The sequence below is a fragment of the Schistocerca gregaria genome, chromosome 6 (assembly GCF_023897955.1).
Source record: "Schistocerca gregaria isolate iqSchGreg1 chromosome 6, iqSchGreg1.2, whole genome shotgun sequence".
Classification (NCBI taxonomy): domain Eukaryota; kingdom Metazoa; phylum Arthropoda; class Insecta; order Orthoptera; family Acrididae; genus Schistocerca; species Schistocerca gregaria.
In genome coordinates, this window is record NC_064925.1 from 339175131 (window position 1) to 339195970 (window position 20840).

The 20840-nt window shown below is 44.4% G+C and overlaps 1 protein-coding gene across 2 annotated transcripts in view; it reads left to right on the forward strand.

The window, feature by feature from the left end:
- Positions 1-20840, forward strand: part of LOC126278597 (sodium-coupled monocarboxylate transporter 1-like) — a 228106-nt gene that overhangs the window by 5330 nt on the left and 201936 nt on the right. Inside the window, exons 2-3 of one of the 2 annotated variants that reach the window (XM_049978819.1) lie at positions 3550-3787; positions 17814-17973. In XM_049978819.1, the coding sequence (XP_049834776.1) occupies positions 3597-3787; positions 17814-17973 (351 nt within the window). In that variant the 5' untranslated portion in view covers positions 3550-3596. Of the gene's footprint in view, positions 1-3546; positions 3788-17813; positions 17974-20840 lie in introns of both variants that reach the window. The other variant, XM_049978818.1, reaches the window with a different exon arrangement.

Genomic DNA, 20840 nt, shown 5'->3' on the forward strand with positions numbered 1-20840 from the left:
TAATCATGGAAAATATTTTTTGTAGTCATTTATTTATTTATTTATGCATTTATTTTACCTGGCAAGATTAGGGCCTTCAGGCCCTCTCTTACACCTAACCAGGCATACTCAGATTGAACGAGTTACAGTTTCTACATAACATTAAGGACATATAGCGTATTATGCAGTATTGATGTTCAAGAAAAAAATAGATATTATAACAGTAGTACAATGATAATTATAACAATAAAAATAATTATAACAATCAAAAATAATAGTGATAATAATAATAATAATAATAATAATAATAATAATAATAATAATGACTATGTATATGAAAGTAAACATGCTTTTCTTTTGTCAATGTTAGACCCATTGTTAGTTGGGAATTTTCTCGTTATGTTCTTGTGAGTCATTCTCATCGAGCAGAGACATAAGACGATAGAATGGGGTGAAAGAGATATATAAGAGGTAGATAGGTTAGAGGAAGAGAAACAGAATGGTAAAATGTGGGTTGATAACCATTGTCTCATTCAGTCCTTGCTCACTCAATTTCTACACAAGAGAACCGAGAGGGATGGCGCAGTTGTTAGCACAATGAACCCCCATTCGGACCATCCTGATTTAGGTTTTCCGTGATTTCCCTAAATTGCTTAAGGCAAAAGTTTCAATATTAACAAACAGTGCCTTTTGTTCATCGTATTACGAGGCGTCTTTTTTAAGTAAGTACCGTTTTGTAATTTAAAAAGACGTGCCAAGATATCTCAATAATTTTATTTTCACATGAAAGCCTGTACCTTAATCTACTTTTCTACATAATTTCCATCAATATTGAGGCACTTGTCATAGCGTTGTACTAGTTTTTGAATACTCTCCTCATAGAAGTCTGCCGCCTGACTTATTAACCACTGCATCACCACTGTTTTGACTTCGTCATCGTCTTGAAGACGCTGACCGTCCAGGTGTTTCTTCAAGTGCAGAAACAGATGGTAGTCACTGGGCACCAGATCGGGGCTGTACGGAGGATGATCTAGAGTTTCCCATCGAAAAGATGTAATGAGATCTTTGGTCTGATTCGCCAGATGCGGACGGGCATTGTCTTGCAGCCAAATGACGGCCTTGCACAACTTGCCATGTCTTTTGTCCTGAATGGAACGGCGCAGATTGTGCAATGTCTTACGATAATCTGCTGCATTGATTGTCTCATTACAAGACGGAAAGTCCAGAAACAATACTCGTTTTCTGTCCCAAGAAACTGTGCACATCAATTTCCGGGCAGAAATTGTTTGCTTAAACTTCACTTTTCTGGGTGAATCTGAACGCTGCCATTCCATGGACTGTTGCTTTGATTCTGGTGTGACGTAGGCTATCCATGTTTAATCGCCAGTAGCAATATGGCTTAAGAAATCATCACCATCGCTGTGGTACCGCTCAAGGAAAGTCAGTGCACTGTCTAAACTTTGGTTTTGTACACATCCGTCAACATTTTCGGTACCCAACGTGCGCACAATTTTCGGTAATTCAAGTGCTCGGTCACAATGCCACACAAAACACTATGAGAAACATTAGGAAAGTCATCCCACAAGGAGGAAATCGTAAAGCGTCTGTTTTCCCTCACCTTATTATACACTTCCTGCACCAAACTTTCATTAACGACTGAAGGACGCCCACTCTGTTATTCATCATGCACATTTGTGCGGCCATCTTTAAATGCTCTCACCCACTTTATTACCATTCCATTACTCACAATGTTTTCTCCGTAAACTGCAGAGATCTCATGATGAATATCGATCGCTTTTAGGACTTTAGCACTTAGACATCTTATAACAGCCCGTACTTCATAGTCGGCGGGACTCACGATTATCGGAGTCATCTTCGACGCTAGCTACACAACGTAAACAAGGAAGAATCAGACTGTAATGGCGTCAGTGCGTAGACAACAGATGTAGATACCCAGTGCACATGCGCAGAACGCCGACTGCAGCGCTGCGGCCACAATGTGGCAAAACGGAACTTACTTAAAAAACACACCCCGTATATTCTTATAAATGAAGTACACTACAGGACATTAAAATTGCTACACCAAGAAGAAATGCAGATGATAAATGGGTATTTATTGGACAAATATATTATACTAGAACTGACATGTGATTACATTTTCACGCGATTTGGGTGCGTAGATCCCGAGAAACCAGTGCCCAGAACAACCACCTCAGGCCGTAATAACGGCCTTGATATGCCTGGGCATTGAGTCAAACAGAGCTTGGATGGCGTGTACAGGTACAATGCCCATGCAGCTTCAACACGGCACCACAGTTCATCAAGAGTAGCGACTGGCCAAGAGAAGTGACTGGCGTATTGTGACGAGCCAGTTGCTCGGCCACCATTGACCAGACGTTTTAAATTGGTGAGAGATCTGGAGAATGTGCTGGCCAGGGCAGCAGTCAAACATTTTCTGTATCCAGAAAGGCCTGTATAGGACCTGCAACATGCGGTCGTGCATTATCCTCCTGAAATGTAGGGTTTCGTAGGGATCGAATTAAGGGTAGAGCCAGGGGTCGTAACACATCTGAAATGTAAAGTCCACTGTTCAAAGTGCCGTCAATGCGAACAAGAGGTTACCGAGACGTCTAACCAATGACTTCCCATACCATCACGCCGAGTGATACCGCCAGTATGGCGATAATACACACTTCCAATGTGCGATCACCGTGATGTCGCCAAACACGGATGCGACGATCATGATGCTGTAAACAGAACCAGGATTCATCCGAAAAAATGACGTTTTGTCATTAGTGTACCCAGGTTTGTCGTTGAGTACACCATCACAGGCGCTCCTGTCTCTGATGCAGCATCAAGGGTAACCGCAGTCTTGGTCTCCGAGCTGATAGTCCATGCTGCTGCAAACGTCGTCGAACTGTTCGTGCAGATGGTTGTTTTCTTGCAAACGTCCCCATCTGCTGACTCAGGGATTGAGACGTGACTGCACGATCCTTTACAGCCATGCGGATAAGATGCCTGTCATCTCGGCTGCTAGTGATACGAGGCCGTTGGGATCCAGCACGGCATTCCGTATTACCCTCCTGAACCTACTGATTCCATATTCTGCTAACAGTCATTGGATCTCGACCAACGCGAGCAGTAATGTCGCGATACGATAAAGCGCAATCGAGATAGGCTACAGTCCGACCTTTATCAAAGTCGGAAACGTGATGGTACGCATTTCTCCTCCTTACACGAGGCATCACAACAACGTTTCACCAGGCAACGCCGGTCAACTGCTGTTTGTGTATGATAAATCGGTTGGAAACTTTCCTCATGTCAGCACGTTGCAGGTGCCGCCACCGGCGCCAACCATGTGTGTGTGCTCTGAAAAGCCAATCGTTCGCATATCACAGCATATTATTCCTGTCGGTTAAATTTCGCGTCTGTAGCACGTCATTTTCGTGGTGTAGCAATTTTAATGGCCAGTAGTGTACTTTCAAGTTTGCTTCAGTTGATCGATTTCTAGACGTAAATCATACAGTATTTCGACAGCTCGCTTCTTGTCTTCTCCTACACTTCCAGCAGCTAGGAGAACACCTGTCCGCTGCGCCTGCCGGAGCTGAGGCCGCAGCATGAGCGTGTCGAGGGGCGAGGCGCCGCTGCTGGCCGTCGTCGACTACACGGTGTTCGTGCTGATGCTGTCGGTGAGCGCCGCCATCGGCGTCTACTACGGCTTCTTCGCGCGCTCCTCCGGAGCTGACGACTACCTCGTGGGCGGGCGGTCCATGAGCACCATCCCCGTGTCCATGTCTCTTATTGCCAGGTCGGTCACGAGGTTACACACGTCTTCTAAGAGTCTCTCTGCGTCCTCCTCGACCCCGTCTTTCGCCCCTCTACCTCCTCGCTCCTCTTAACCCTTTATCTCTCTTTACCCTATTTCCAGCTCGTTTCCAAATCTTTCTCACACCTCTCCCCCTTTCTTCTCCTCCCTCTGCCCTCTTTGCCCTCCCTCCAACTCTAACCTCTCCATTTCTCTCTCTCTCTCTCTCTCTCTCTCTCTCTCTCTCTCTCTCTCTCTCTGTCTCTCTCTCTCTCCCTGTGTGTGTGTGTGTGTGTGTGTGTGTGTGTGCGTGTGTGTGTGTGTGTCTGTCAAAAGTATCCGGACACCTGGCTGAAAATGACTTACAAGTTCGTGGCACCTTCCATCGGTAATTCTGGAATTCAGTATGGTGTTAACCCACCCTTAGCCTTGATGACAGCTCCCACTCCCACAGGCATTCGTTCAGTGAGGTGCTGGAACATTTCTTGGGGAATGGCGGCCCATTTGCTGCGCTGAGGAGAGGTATCGGAGTCGGCCGGTGAGGCCTGACACGAAGTCCGAGTTGCAAAACATCCTAAGGTGTTCTATAGGATTCAGGTCAGGACTCTGAGCAGGCCAGACCATTGCAGGGATGTTATTGTCGTGTCAGCACTGCGCCACAAACCGTGCATTATGAACAGGTGCTCGATCGTGTTGAAAGATGCTATCGCTATCCCCGAATTGCTCTTCAACAGTGGGAAGCAAGAAGGTGCTGAAAACATCAATGTAGGTCTGTGCTATGATAGTGCCACCCAAAACAACAAGAGGTGCAAGCCCCCTCAATGAAAAACACGACCACACCATAACACCACCGCCTCCGAATTTTACTTTTGGCACTACACACGATGGACGTTCAGCGGTCATTCGCCATACTCACAGACCCTGCCATCGGTTCGCCACATTGTGTACCGTGATTCGTCACTACACACAACGCTTTTCCACTATTCAATCGTCCAATGTTTACGCTCCTTACACCAAGCGAGGCGTGATGTGTGGGTTATAAGCAGCCGCTCGATCATGCAATCCAAGTTTTCTCACCTCCCGCCTGTCATACTACTTGCACTGGATCCTGATGCAGTTTGGAATTCCCGTGTGATGGTCTGGATAGATGCCTGCCTATTACACATTACGACCCTCTTCAACTATCGGCTGTCTCTGTCAGTGAACAGACGAGGTCGGCCTATACGCTTTTGTGCTGTACGTGTCCCTTGACGTTTCCACTTCACTGTCACATCGGAAACAGTCGACCTAGGGATGTTTAGGAGTGTGGAAATCTCGTGTACACACGTATGTCACAAGTAGTGACACACAATCACCTGACCATGTTCGAATTCTATGAGTTCCGCGGAGCGCCCCATTCTGCTCTCTCACGATGTCTAATGACTACTGACGTCCCTGATATGGTATACCTGGCAGTAGGTGGCAGCACAATGCACCTAATATGAAAAGCGTATGTTTTTGGGAGTGTCCGGATACTTTTGATCACATAGTGTATGTCCAAAGAAGTTCACTAGCAAAGTGTGAATATGATGAGTATACAATAGCCGCTTTCAGAGCACTACAGTTCTTGTGCGGCGACAGCGACTAAACACGTTAAAGGAAAGAAAGTTGTCATTGAGCTGCACCTCGTTCTTTTTGTTTTTGTTTTTTTTTTTTTTCATACGTAATACTCCTGCAGTTCTCGTCGCTATGACAGTTGACACTATTGGTAATAAGCAAACACGTGTCAAAATTCTACAATCATGTACTGATTGTATGTTCCATTATTGAACCTTATAATTATGACAAGAATGAAGCAGTTATTATAAAAGTTTCAAACTTCATTAATAGTGCAGAAATTGTGAGATACGACTCTACGGTTACAATTTTTACTTTAAGAAATACGAACTTTCTTTTAATTAAAAGAATTAATAAAATAGGCCAGTTGCGAGAAGGACTCGCACACTGAGGCCTCCATACAATCTTTATTACGTATGCAGACAGTTCATCTGTTTCGGAAATCGTGAGTCTCAACCATTTTTGCCTGCTATCGATATTGATACTGGCAAGATATCGATACGAATTGCGTCTTATGAGCAATAAAGTCATTTCTTACTGATGTTTGGCCTTCACCATTACGGCCCACTCAGCCAGAATGCAAACTACTGATAATTTGAATTTAAAGTTTGACGTCGGATAACAAGCGACAAAAGAAATATTCTATGTGATAAAGTTATAATTAACAATTTTCGGATCTTTTCATTTACGTGTACTGTACAAGCTTGTTTTTCGCCAAATTTCATGATTCTAGGCCAACGGAGAGTATCGATAGGTTTTTATGAGTGAGTTTGCAAGTATCGAAATATGTGACGTAAATGACTGTGTTTTTCGACTGCGATGACTTAGAAACGTCAATGTTTTACACCGATGTTTTAGACCTCAGTATGTGACACACATTTCTGCTAGATATCTCTCTACTCGTTCCTGAGAAAAGAGGTTTTTAACAGACGGATAGACAGACAAACTGACAAACAGATGAACAACAAAGATCGTATGAGGCTACCGTTTTTACCGACTGATGAACTGAATCCTAAAAAAACAGTTTGACTTGCTTTTGATTTTATGAGAACCAAATAGCTCGTAGCGTAAATAGTAGATCAAGCAAGCGCTGTACAATTATACAGGACAACACAAAGCTGTGATGAAGAACAGACTCATCTCAGAGTAGTAATGTACCAGAAATTATTTCAGTCGGTGATCCCCATCTGTTACCAGTGCGAGTGGAGGCGAAAGTGTCAACCAGCTCAGTCAGCAATAAGAGAAAAAACATCTAAGCTTGACCTACACACCACACCAACGCGTGCCTTTCTTATAGTGAACAAGCCCAGTTCGTCGATGGCCAGCTCGTAGCATCCACACAGCTGACGTAGCGGATCGCCGTACTGTCGCACGCCCACTCACGTAACACAGCAGACGTCACTAAACTACGCTGGTGTGGAGGCAAGTCCAGTCCAGATTCAAAAATGGTTCAAATGGCTCTGAGCACTATGAGACTTAACACCTGACGTCATCAGTCCCCTAAAACTTAGAACTACTTAAACCTAACTAACCTAAGGACATCACACACATCCATGCCTGACACAGGATTCGAACCTGCGTAGCGGTCGCGCGGTTCCAAACTGAAGCGCCTAGAACCGCTCGGCCACACCGGCCACCCTCTTTCAGTTGTTTTTCTGTGCCAGGGATGCTTGTTACAACGTGGTCCTCATGGGACTCTGTGCGATTGTCAAACGACGGTACATTTTTACGATTCTCCTGCGTAAACGATTTCTTAAACGTGGAAGTTAAAACATCAACTTTAGTTTTGTTATGTTCAACTGCCGCACGAGTGACTGGATAGACGGCTTAGATCTGCTAACCGATTTTACATAGGACTCCAATTTTCAAGGGTTCTCGGCCAGATAGATCTTTGGCTAGGGTATGAGTGGCTATGCTTCGCGCATAGATCTTTTCACAGACACACTTCTGCGTGTCATCATTTGCTCGTTCTCCTTTGAACCGAGAGTGCAACAAAAAAAAAATGTTCAAATTGCTCTAAGCACTATGTGACTTAACTTCTGAGATCATCAGTCCCCTAGAACTTAGAACTACTTACACCTAAGTAACCTAAGAACATCACACACGTCCATGCCCGAGGCAGGATACGAACCTGCGACCGCAGCGGTCGCGCGGTTTCAGACTGCAGCGCCTAGAACCGCTCGGCCACCACGGCCGGCGAGAGTGCAACAGACTTGTCTTCCCCACCATTTTCCGGATTTCGTTGCTGTACCACGGTGGGTCTTTTCCGCCCTTAATCCGCTTACCAGGCACATTATCGTCCAGAGCACGATTTACAGTCTATTTAAACTTTGCCCATAATTCTTCTATGCCCACCATACCGGAACTAAATTATTGCAATTCATTATCCAAGTGAGATACGACTATTTATCTGCTCTTTCTGGCACACACGCTCTTCTAGCCGTCTCGACTGATATATTAACTTCCGTAACCACAAGGAGGAAGGCAACGGCAAACCACCTCCACTAGGAGCTTGACTAGTACGGCGGTGCGGGTCTCCCGCATCGCTCCCCTACGCTCTGTCCATGAGGTATGGGACTTTCATCATCATCATCATTAACCACAATAACTACGATTACATCATGATCACTAATCGTCGTCTCTATAGTCACGCCACCGACAAGGTCCTGCTGTTTATACACTACTGGCCGTTAAAATTGCTACACCACGAAGATGACGTGCTACAGACGCGAAATTTAACCGACAGGAAGAAGATGCTGATTATGCAAATGACTAGCTATTCAGAACATTCACACAAAGTTGGCGCCGGTGGCGACACCTACAGTTTGCGGACATGAGGAAAGTTTCCCACCGATTTCTCATACACAAACAGCAGTTGACCGGCGTTGTCTGGTGAAAAGTTGTTGTGATGCCTCGTGTAAGGAGGAGAAATGCGTACTATCACGTTTCCGACTTTGATAAAGGTCGGATTGTAGCCCATAGCGATTGCGGTTTATCGTATCGCGACATTGCTGCTCGCGTTGGTCGAGATCCAATGGCTGTTAGCAGAATATGGAATCGGTGGGTTCAGGAAGGTAATACGGAATGCCTTGCTGGATCCCAACGGCCTCGTATCACTAGCAGTCGAGATGAGAGACATCTTATTCGCATGGCTGTAACGGATCGTGCAGCCACGTCTCGATCCCTGAGTCAACCGATGGGGACGTTTGCAAGACAACTACCATCTGCACGAACAGTTCGACGACGTTTGCAGTGTCACCTCGGAGACCTTGGCTGCGGTTACCCTTGACGCTGCATCACAGACACGAGTGCCTGCGATGGTGTACTCAACGACGAACCTGGATGCACGAAGGGCTAAACGTCATTTTTTCGGATGAATCTAGGTTCTGTTTACAGCATCATGTTGGTCGCATCCGTGTTTGGCGACTTCGCAGTGAACGCACATTGGAAGCGTGTATTCGTCATCGCCGTACTGGCGTATCACCCGGCGTGATGGTATGGGGTGCCATTGGTTAGACGTATCAGGGCCGTAATTACGGCCAGAGGTGGTTGTTTTGGGTACTGATTTCTCAGCATCAATGCATCCAAATTGGGTGAAAATGTAATCACATGTAAGTTCTAGTACAATATATTTGTCCAATGAATACCCGTTTATCATCTGCATTTCTTCTTGGTGTAGCAATTTTAATGGCCAGTAGTGTAGGTACAAGGTCTAGCACAGTCGACCCAACGAGGTGGCGCAGTGGTTAGCACATTGGACTCGCATTCGGGAGGACGACGGTTCAATCCCGTCTCCAGCCATCCTGATTTAGGTTGTCCGTGATTTCCCTAAATCGTTTCAGGCAAATGCCGGGATGGTTCCTTTGAATGGGCACGGCTGATTTCCTTCCCAATCCTTCCCTAACCCGAGCACGCGCTCCGTCTCTAATGACCTCGTTGTCGAAGGGACGTTAAACACTAACCACCACCACCTAACACAGTCCCGACTTGGCCCCACCCGATTTTGATGTCTTCCCAAAACTTAAAGAACACTTTCGAGAACTTAACTTCTATGGAGATGAAGTGGTTCAAGTAGAGATCAACAGAGTCAGACATTCTACAGTGATGGTACTAACAAAATGGTCCCTCGTTGAGAGAAATGTGCTCGTCACCAGGGTGACTACAATGGTAAATAAATATCTATACATGAAGAACAAAGATATTCAATGATGATAGCGTTTATTTTGTTTAGAAAATTTTAAGAGTTTTCGGATAAAAAATCCAGAGGCAGCTCTCTTCACTATGCCCTGGCAACAGCCATTTGTTTGGGAACTATGCTTCTTCCGATGATCAGGTTGTCGTGTTCTGATCTCATCCTAACAAAACCGGTGTTTCTTTTCTAGAAAGTGTGTCAAAAGCAGAATCATTGCCATAATTCTTACAAAAAGTGTGTGTAAGCCAGTCTTATGGTTATCTGTATACAGTGAGGCAAAGTATTCTTGTCTGTTGGTAGGAATGTACCGCCCTGTACGCAAAATGATTCATGATAAAAATGGAGGTATTCTACAGCACTAAATGTACCGTACCAAATTCCAGTTGGCATTTTGATACTCTTTATACTATCTACGTTGCCAGCAGTGAAGCAGTACCAGCCAAATGGGTCGGTAAGGAGAGCTGCAGGAAATCAGTGGAAGGAATCATTTGTCAGCTCGGAAGTGCTATCAGCAATTCAGCTCGCACACTGAATGTGCATAGGTAGTTAAAATTAATGGAAAGCAATGTTCAAGCTTCTCCTCATCAATACACACACATCAAAAAACTTTTCGTCATCCCTGTACCCAGAACTCCTGAAGATAGACGTTGACCGTAGATATTGTTTCACAGACACAGTTCCTTTGACTGATGTCACTAAAACCGCCCAAAGATGTAAACAACCATGCATGAGCAGCGCCTATTAGACAGAGGGGGCCCGATAGCCGATCAGTTCCAATCATTCCACGATGAAGGAGATACACGGCTCTTGTTGTCTGTAGTTCAACCATACGGAGACTGTCAGTACCGCGGTTCGATTGCGTCCGCATTGTTACTTTGAGCCAGAAAGGGCTCTCAGCAAGGAAACATCCAGGCGTCTCGGAGTGAACCAAATCGATGTTGTTCGGCCATGGAGGGATACAGAGAGACAGAAACTGTCGATGACATGCCTCGCTCAGGCCGCCCAAGGACTACTACTGCAGTGGATGACCGCTACCTATGGATTATGGTTCGGAGGAACACTGACGGCAACACCACCATGTTTAATAATGCCTTTCGTGCAGCCACAGGACGTCGTGTTACGACTCAAACTGTGCGCAATAGGCTGCATGTTGCGCAACTTCACTCCCGACGTCCATGGCGAGGTCCATCTTTCCAACCAGGACACCATGCAGCGCGGTACAGATGGTCCCAGTAACATGCCGAATGGACCGCTCAGGATTGGCACCACGTTCTGTTCACCGATGAGTGTCGCATATGCCTTCAACCACACAATCGTCGTAGACGTGTTTGGAGGCAACCCGGTCATGCTGAACGCCTTATACACACTGTTTAGCGGGTGCAGTAAGGTGGAGGTTTCCTACTGTTTTGGGGTGGCAATATGTGTGGCCAACGTAAGCCGCTGATGGCCATGGAAGACGCCGTAACGGCTGAACGATACGTGAATGCCATCCTCCGACCGATAGTGCAACCATATCGGCAGCGTACTGGCGAGACATTTGTCTTCATGGACGACAATTCGCGTCCCCATCGTGCACATCTTGTGAATGACTTTCTTCAGGATAACGAAAACGCTCGACTAGGGTGGCAAGCATGTTCTCCAGGCATGAACACTATCGAACATGGCTGGGATGGATTGAAAAGTGACGGCGTGACCCACGAGCTACTCTGAGGGATCTACGCTGAACCGCCCTTGAGGAGTGGGACAATCTGGACCAACAGTGCCTTGATGAACTAGTGGGTAGTATGCCAAGACGAATACAGGCATGCATAAATGCAAGAGGACGTGCTACTGGGTATTAGAGATACCAGTGTGTACAGCAATCTGGACCACCACCTCTGATGGTCTCGTTGAATGGTGGTACAATATGCAATGTGTGGTTTTCATGAGCAATAAAAAGGGCGGAAACGATGTTTATGTTGATCTGTATTCCAATTTTCTGTACAAGTTCCGAACTCTGGGAACCGAGGTGATGCAAAACAATTTTTGATGTGTGTAAATATGACTCTAAACACGATGATAGACTGCTGAAATGAAACAAATCCAGATGTTAGTAAGTCCTTTATTGTGTTGACGCGTTTCGGGTATCAGAGTTCCTAGTAAAAAAAAAAAGCGGTACAAATGGTACAGTAACATAGCACTTGAAGTTGTTGAAAACGAGCGGAGCAACTAAAGGAAAGGAAATACATACCACTTCTCACGAAAGAATTAAAAGTACGCAAAATGACGTCCTTACAAAACTGACAAACAACATTTGTTGTCGTATACAGTAAGTGACACACCAGTCGAAGCCAAAATATGAAGTGAGACTGGTTGTCTACGAAGCCATAATGAAAGCACAGAGTACATAAGCTGAGCTCTTTCTACATCGTACTATACGTCATAAGTTTAAGAAATAAAATCAATAGAACAATTTTTATGTTTTGCCACTTGTCATTAAATGACAACATGTTAAAAGAGCCTCCTGGAAGTTTGTAGTTTCTCTTGAATCAAACTTGCCACAGCTGTCAGAGGAAAACTTACGATACTCCCACCAGAGGTGCTCACGGTTGACCATAGCTTTAAATGCAGAAAGTCTAAAGCTAACATGTACGGAATTTCACAATTTTTAGATTGCGACCTTAATACGAAGCGGTAAATAACAAAGCAGTTGAAGATCAACATACAGTTTAAAAAGTCCTCTTTTATTTTTTTATCGGCTATCGAAAAACCATTTACGACAGTTCGTTACCTGCTCATTTGTCAAAAAGATTCATACCCTCCTGATAGCTGACGTAAGTTTCAATCTCCCCCGCGCGGGATTAGCCGAGCGGTCTCAGGCACAGCAGTCATGGACTGTGCGGCTGGTCCCGGCGGAGGTTCGAGTCCTCCCTCGGGCTTGGGTGTGTGTGTTTGTCCTTAGGTTAATTTAGGTTAAGTAGTGTAAGCTTAGGGACTGATGACCTTAGAAGATAAGTCCCATAAGATTTCATACGCATTTTTTTTTCAATCTCCTCCAAAATATCCAGGGTCGTGCATTTACTACCATAGCGCAGGATCGACATGTAAGTAACGCCTGACTGCTCCTCATCAGCCATGCATTTCTTTACGACTGCTAAGAGACGCTTGAGGTGGCGTAAAAATCTACACCACTGGACAGTGGATGACTGAAATAGAGTGATTTGTAGAGATAAATCACACTGTACCCTCTGGTAATCTAATGGAAGGGTTTGGGTTTCGCGAATGCCTAGAGAACATCTGTCATCGGTGTAGAGCTAACAGTGAAGTACAGGAAAGGTAGTGTTACGGTAGCGGGGTGTTTTACAGTCCCCTTAACACGCTTAAATAAACGCTAAATGGGAGAAGGATATTAACAACTTTTACACAATTGTGCACTGCGTACAGTAGAGGAGCAGTTTGAAAAGGACGACTGTATCAGTGTGACAGTGCCACCTGTCATAGACCATCTTCTGTGAATCAATGGTTGTGAATAATAACATTCTTCAAATGGAATGACTTACACAGAATCCTGACCTGAACCCATTGGAACACCTTCGGGATTAGTTAGAAAGTCGACGAGGCTCCAAATCCGAGCAGTTAACATCAGCAGCTTCTCTGGTTTTGGCTCCTGCGGAAGAATGGATTGCCATTCCTCCACAGACATTCGCGTACCTTGTTTAAAGTGTCTCCAGCAAAGGCGAAGAGTGGTCACACCCAGTATTCGTGGCCACTAATAGTTGTCCCGACACTTTGGTCTGACATTGTTACATCACTTTTCTTCTGCACACATTCTTTAGATGGAATGACCTTCAAGGAGTCCCGACCTGAACCTATTGGAACACCTTTGGAATGAGTTAGAAAGTCGACGCAGCTCCAAATCCCAGCACCTAACATCAGCAGCTTCTCTGGTTTTGGCTCCTGCGGAAGAATGGACTGCCATTCCTCCACAGACATTCGCATACCCCGTTTAAAGTGACTCCAGCAAAGGCGAAGTGTCCTCACACCCAGTATTCGTAGCCACTAATAGTTGTCCCGATACTCTGGTCAGGCATTGTTGTATCACTTTTCTTCTGCCCACATTCTTCAGATGAAATGACCTTCACGGAGTGCCGTCCTGAATCCATTGGAACACTTTTGGGATGAGTTAGAAAGTTGATGCAGTTTTAAATCCCAGCAGCCAACATCAGCAGCTTCTCTGGTTTTGGCTCTTGCGGAAGAACGGGTTGCCATTTCTCCACAGACAATCAGGGACCTCGTTGAAAGTGTCGCCAGCAAAGGCGAAGAGTGCTCACACCCAGTATTCGTGGCCACTAACAGGTGTCCCGATACCTTTCTTCTGCACACATTCCTTAACGTAATCGCATCTGATGATCGTTCTTGTAATTCCCAAGCGTAAATAACTTCAAAGACGCTCAACACGATGGTCGCAGATGTGATACATCCAATACTAGCTAACGTGATAAGTGGTTTATTTTGGTGAGTTTTCGTTCTCAGTCCGTGTGACTTCAATACATTAAATTTAGAAACAAAATGGTCAAATTTTTGGTTTTATTACGAAACCGATGCCTCATTCAACTGCGTGTTGGGTCCTCGTTGACGGCTGCTGAGTCAGCTCCTCATCTGCAGGCCCAGGCGAAGAGTGAGTGAATTCGCGCCACGGCAAGTATCCGGCGCGGCTAGGGTCCAGCAAGAATGGTCTTGTATTAGCTACTGGAGTGTGATCGATCCCACTCCGAAGTTTATGTTGACGCTTGACGACCCATGTGCCATGTAGTGTTGTCGGAAGTAGTGTGATCGATCGATCTCCTTCCTATTGGCCAGATAGGCTTCAGAACCCTAAGGCGCCTAATTGTTGAACAGGAACGTGGACCCCACAAAGCCCTACTGCCGGTTTCCGCGCTGATGTTCAGTGCTGTCAGGACTCCGCGCCATGCTGTGGTCAGAGGACAGTCAGCTTCTCCATCAGCAATGATAGGTTGGCAAACAGTAGGAAGTTCATCAGGCGAAGACCGTCATCTCAGGTACAATTTCGGCTGGTTCGTAGACTGTTCTGGAGAATCTACATCTACGTACACATCTACATGGATACTCTGCAAATCACATTTAATTGCCTGACAGAGTGTTCATCGAATCACCTACACAATAATTCTCTGTTATTCCAATCTCGTACAACACGCTGAAGAGACGATCATCGACATCTTTCTGCTTGAGCTCCGATTTCCCTTATTTTATTATGAGTATCGTTTCTCCCTATATAGTTTGGTGTCAAAAAAAGATTTTCACATTCGGAGGACAAAGTTGGTGATCGAAATTTCATGAGAAGATTCTACTGCAATGAAAAACGCCTTTGTTTTAATGATGTCCACCCCAAATCCTGTATCATTTCAGTGACACTCTCTCCCCTATTTCACGATAATACAAAACATGCTGCCGTTCTTTGAACTTTCTCGATGTACTCTTTCAATCCTATCTGGTAAGGAGCACACGCGGCGCAACAGCACTCTGAAAGAGGACGGACAAGCTTAGTGTATGCAGTCTCCTTAGTAGATCCGTTACATTTTCTAAGTGTCCTGACAATAAAACGCAGTCTTTAGTTAGCCTTTCCCACAAAATTTTGTATGTGTTCCTTCCAGTATAAGTTGTTCGTAATTGTAATTCCTAGATATTTAGTTGAATTTACGGCCTTTAGATTTGACTGCTTTATTGTGTAACCGAAGTTTACCGAATTCCTTTTAGCACTCGTTTGGCTAGAACATAGATTCGCTACAGCATCTTAATCGTGGAATCGAGTGCTATTACTGTGAACTCCGTCGATCCCAATGGTAGACTCTTTGAGAGCTGGAGAGCTCGATTATTTAAAGGGAGCTAATGCGAGCCTATGGCGCGATGTTCCGTCCGCAACGGCCGCATGTGTCCTACTTCTTCTGTTATATTCGCTTAACATGCTCTTAACTGCTGTATAGGTTCTCTGATACTGGTTCTTAACAAACAGGCACAGTTTGTTTCGACATCTCTTACGAGCTAATGAATATGTTGTCACATTTTCTTTGGTTTTCTTTCGCATGCTATTTTCTGCTGAGTTTGTCCTCTCTCTCGGCACGGCGTTGTAACGTGCTGACGCATACCTCTTATTTCTTGGTTCTGTCTCTGTCTCTGACATGACTGCACTTTGCTTGTAGCAAGGTGAGTGAATTTTAATCCTCCAGACTGTGAACTAGTGTTCTGAATTAAATATTAAACCTTTGTATGATATCTCGTGGCGCGAGGTCATGTGACCTTGCTGACGCCGATCTATCCACTGAAAACAAAAGTTAACGAACACTAGAAGACGTAGTTATCTTTGTTACCCAAAACTAAAGCTGAAAGTCTCTCAGAAAGTGCAACAGATAGCCAAAAAATGACCAGCAACAAATTTCTGACAGGTACCAAAGGCAGTTTTTAAACTTAGCCTACATCAACTTGTTTTTGCCAATTCATACTGCTCCAGAAGTGGATTTTTAATTATAAACTATCATTTGTATGAGATAAAAAGAGCATGTTAAGAACCTTGAGAATGTTGCTTTTGTACGTGACCTCTTGGTTTTCAGAGGTAATCAAAAATAAAAATGGTTCAAATGGCTCTGACCACTATGGGACTTAACATCTGAGGTCATCAGTCCCCTAGAACTTAGAACTACTTAAACCTAACTAACTTAAGTACATCACACACATCCATGCCCGATGCAGGATTCGGACCTGCGACCGTAGCAGTCGCGCGGTTCCGGATTGAAGCGCCCAGAACCGCTCGGCCACCGCGGCCGGCAGAGGTTATCAGCGAGGCTGCAAAACTTCATGGATTTTATATAACTTGATGTGTGTTGGAGTATACCTTGAACTAATTCACAAATGACGTCAGATTTCTGAATGAAAAAAAAAAGTTCGAATGTGTGTGAATTCCTAAGGGACCAAACTGCTGAAATCATCGGTCCCTAGACTTATACCCTACTTAAACTAACTTATGCTAAGAACAACACACACACACACACACACACACACACATGCCCGAGGGCGGACTCGAACCTCCGGTGGGAGGGGCCGCGCAGTCTGTAACACGGCGCCCCTTAGACCACTCGACCACTCCGCGCGGCCTTTATCAATGGAGACAGCAGAAGTATAGACGACTGTCGTGTAACTGATCGCGGGGAGACAAAGAGGCAATCAGGCACGTATCGAATTGTTAACTAAATACGAGGACTATTTTTTCAAACTCCGGGAGCTCACGAAATTAAAACTACAGTGAAAATCCGGCAAAGCTACGCGCAGACGCACCGCTGTCCCTAGTATGCCCCTCTGTCGCATCACGTCGCATTTTTAAATTCTGAGCTCACGGTTAGCACGTAAAGATGTCTGGAAGACAGTGTCTCCTGTCTGGTGTGAAGTCAGGCTAAGGAGTTTCGGCTGATGTCATGCAGCCTACATAACATAACCCTGAATCGTTTCTTTCTTCATGACAGTTCTCGGCCACAGGGAAGAAATTCCTGCTACCTTTGCAATGGAAGTGTTTGATCGCCCAGAATTCATCCCTGACTTTACTTACCGAATAGCTCTCGTAAATAACTACTAAACCTAAAGTGATGGCATGAAACACTTCTTATCTGAGACAAACGCCTCAAAACAGATTATTTACAAGCTTAGTTAAACGAATAATTATTTAATCTGCTTTGGTAAAGATGATCCATGCTGTCCACTTCAAGAAGGTATACTTTATAAATGCTTCGATTTTATTTGTTACTTTTTTGTTTTGTCATTTTCTTCCATTTCCCCAAAAAAGATCTATTCTGGAAATTAGTAGAAAATGATCTGATCCTATACCTCGTCCTCTATGAATTCTTGTATCCTTTATTTAACCTTCTAGCTTATCATTTACTAAAATGTAGTCAGTTGTTAATCTAACACCTCAACTGGCCCAAGTGTAATTAGGTATATCTGTTTTCTTAAAACTTGAGTTTGTTATTTTGAGATTATTGTTAAGTGGTGAAAACTCTCAGTATTTTTCCATTTTCATTAGATACCGTTTCTCCAAAAGGCCCCTTAATATTCGTTACTGGGATATTTCCTATACGATCATTAAAAGTATAAACAAGCTGTTAGCGTGGCAAGTTGCTATTAAACTGATCAACCGAGAGGGCAGTCCGAGAAGTGCACGCCTCTAAACCTGTGTTTTCTTGCTCTTGGGTTGGGCAGCTTCATCTCGGGCATCATGCTGCTGGGCATCGCCACCGAGAGCTACCTGTACGGCATGCAGTACGCCTACGTGTGTCTCGGCGTCATCCTGAGCGCCGCGATAAACGGCTTTGCCTTCCTGCCTGTCTTCTACGACCTCGGCATCACGTCCACGTACGAGGTAAGGACACACTGCCATCGTTTCTTCATCTTCAAGACTACTCTGCTACTCACAATTAAGTGCCCGGCACAAGATTCGTGGAACTATCTTCGATTATTTCCCTACTGTTTCACTTTCAAAGTGCGAGAAAAACGGACACTTAAATCTTTGTATCCACCCTCTCATCATCAGTGTTCTGCCTAAAGGCAGATTTCCACAAGGTAGTTCTCCAGGCTGTCCGGTCTTCTGCCATCCTCTTCCCTTTATGTCGTCTATCATCTTGTATCTCCTTCTTCCTCTCAGTCTTCTCCCACAAACCAACCCTTCCAAAGGATCTACTAGCAAGCATTCCCTTCTCAATGAATGTCCCAACCAGTTGTTTTTCCTTTCTCTTACAACCTTCAGCAGACATCTTCTCTCACCAACCCTTTCCAATACTCTTTCATTACACACTCTTTCCATCCAGCTTATTCTCTCCATTCTCCTCCACATCCACATCTCAAATGCTTCTAACCTTTTTTCATCCTCTCGTCTCAGTGTCTATGTTTCTGCCCCATATAGTGCCACAATCCAGACAAAACATTTGCCAAGCCTTTTCCTTAGTCCTCTATCTAATTTGCCACATGAGAGTCTCCTCTTTCTGTTGAAAGCTTCCTTCGATATGGCAATTCGAGTTTTCACCTCCTGGTGACATCTCAAGTCTTCAGTTATTGTGCTTCCGAGATGTTTAAATTCACTTACTTGGCTAATGGTAGATTGTCCTATTTTAATATTGGACAGTCTGCGTCTTTTGCTGATGACCATACTCTTTGTTTTTGCTGTGTTTATTTGCATCCCATATTCCACACAAGCTTCATTCAGATCTTTGAGCATGTTATTCACTGTGCGCTCACTTTCTGTCACATCAGCAAATCTTATACATTCTATTCTCTTTCCACCAATTCATATTCGTCTTTTCCCGTCTAAACTTTTCGCAATAATCTCTTCAAGGTATACGTTAAACAACAGTGGGGAAAGGCAACAACCTTGTCTAACACCTCGTCCAATGCTGATTCTTTCTGACATTTCATTTCCAATCCTTATCCTTACTTTCTGGTGTAAATATAGATTCTGTATCAGTCGTCTCTTTTTCCAATCTACTCCTTTCCTCTTCAAGATATCCATCAGCTTGTTCCACTGAACTGTCAAAAGCCTTTTCTAAATCTATAAAAACAGCAAAGATTTCTCTACCCTTTTCCATATATCTTTCCCCTGTAGTTCTTAGCAGGCCAATAGCATCTCTTGTTCCTTTTCCTCTTCCAAATCCGAACTGCTCCTCTGCAATCCCTCTATCCAGCTTGCCATATAACCTTCTATTCAACACTCTCAGCAAGACTTTAGCTGTATGAGAAATTATTAGACTGATGGTCCAGTGCTCTTAACATTTTTTAGTATTTCTCTTTTTCTCTATTGGTATCATAACTGTTGCAGCTAAGTCCTCAGGCCATTCCCCTTTGTCATATATCTCGTTGCAGAGGTAGACTATTTCTTTTCTTGCCTTGTTTCCCAGACTCTTCAACAGTTCTGCTGGCAAATCATCTATTCCACATGCCTTCCTATTCTTCATCTCCTTCAGCGCCTTTTCTACTTCTACTTCCAAGATGGTAAATCCCTTTCCATCTTCCGGCACATATTGCTCCTCTTCAACCTTAATTTCGCTTTGCATTTCATCCCCCTTATACAGACATTCAATATATTCTTGCCATCTGTTCAAAACCTCCTGTGGTTCTTCTGCTAGAGTACCATCCGCTCTTTCTATTTCCATATTATTCCTCTTTCTTTTACGTTCAAAAACTATCTCACTAGCCAGTCTATACATCATTTCATACTTTCCCTCTCTCTCAATTTTCTCTATTTCGTCGCATTTCTGTTTCATCCATTTCTCTCTTGCTAATTTACCTTATTTTATGATGATGATTTATGGCTACGTAATTACACCCAAAAGAAGGCTGCTGCGACCGTGGCCGAAACGTTGGATTTTCTACAGCAGCAGTAGTTTTACACATTTTGACGTGGTACCATATCAAGAAAACTTTTATGTCGAATGGTGACAATTATTTGCTTATTTTATCTCAAATATGTTTCTTTTAAGAGTCTGCTAGTTACTATGACTTCCTTGTGAGATGGCAAGGTTTATGTATTGCTCGTAGGCTCTCTCAATAGGCAGATGAATGAAAGTGCCTGGCTTGGCTTCACCGAGCGTCAGTGATCGCTTTCAAATTTTAACGACTGTAGAAAGAACGCCAAGCGACTGAGGGCCACATGGTAGAAATGTGGACAGCACCCTTCCCCGCAGAGTGGATGAGCGCAGAAGTCGCTCAGCACATTCCCCTCGTGCTAGCCAGAGCCAGGAGAATTGTTCCGAGGCTTGCAGTTCAGGCACTAAAAAGGCTCTTCACGGCATCTTCTCTGTTGATAGCCGCAGAATACCTGGTTAACTGACAACCTTACGTGTCAAAAGTAACTTCAGACGGTTGCAAATGGTGTGGAGAAGGATTGAGCTGTTTGGAAAGTGTTTATTAGTGTTCAGGGTACTCTGGGAGTCTGTGCACTGCGATTATTGTTTCTTTCGTTGTGTGAAACATGGCGCACGACTACAATTCAGGGGCACAAGAGGGCAGTACGCTTTGATTCGTACCAAATGCCATGCTGGCACATTTCGCAAACCACACACCATAAGGCGGCTTTCGTAGTATAAATGTAGAATACCCATAGTGTCACGCTGGCTTTTTGGCAATGGGAAACGTTGAGTTCTTCAAACCGTTTACGGCGTAACTGCGACTGAAAGTTTATCATGATGGCGTGAACCACTACTGTGTGCTCGGTATCTAGGCTTAAAGCCGCAAGAC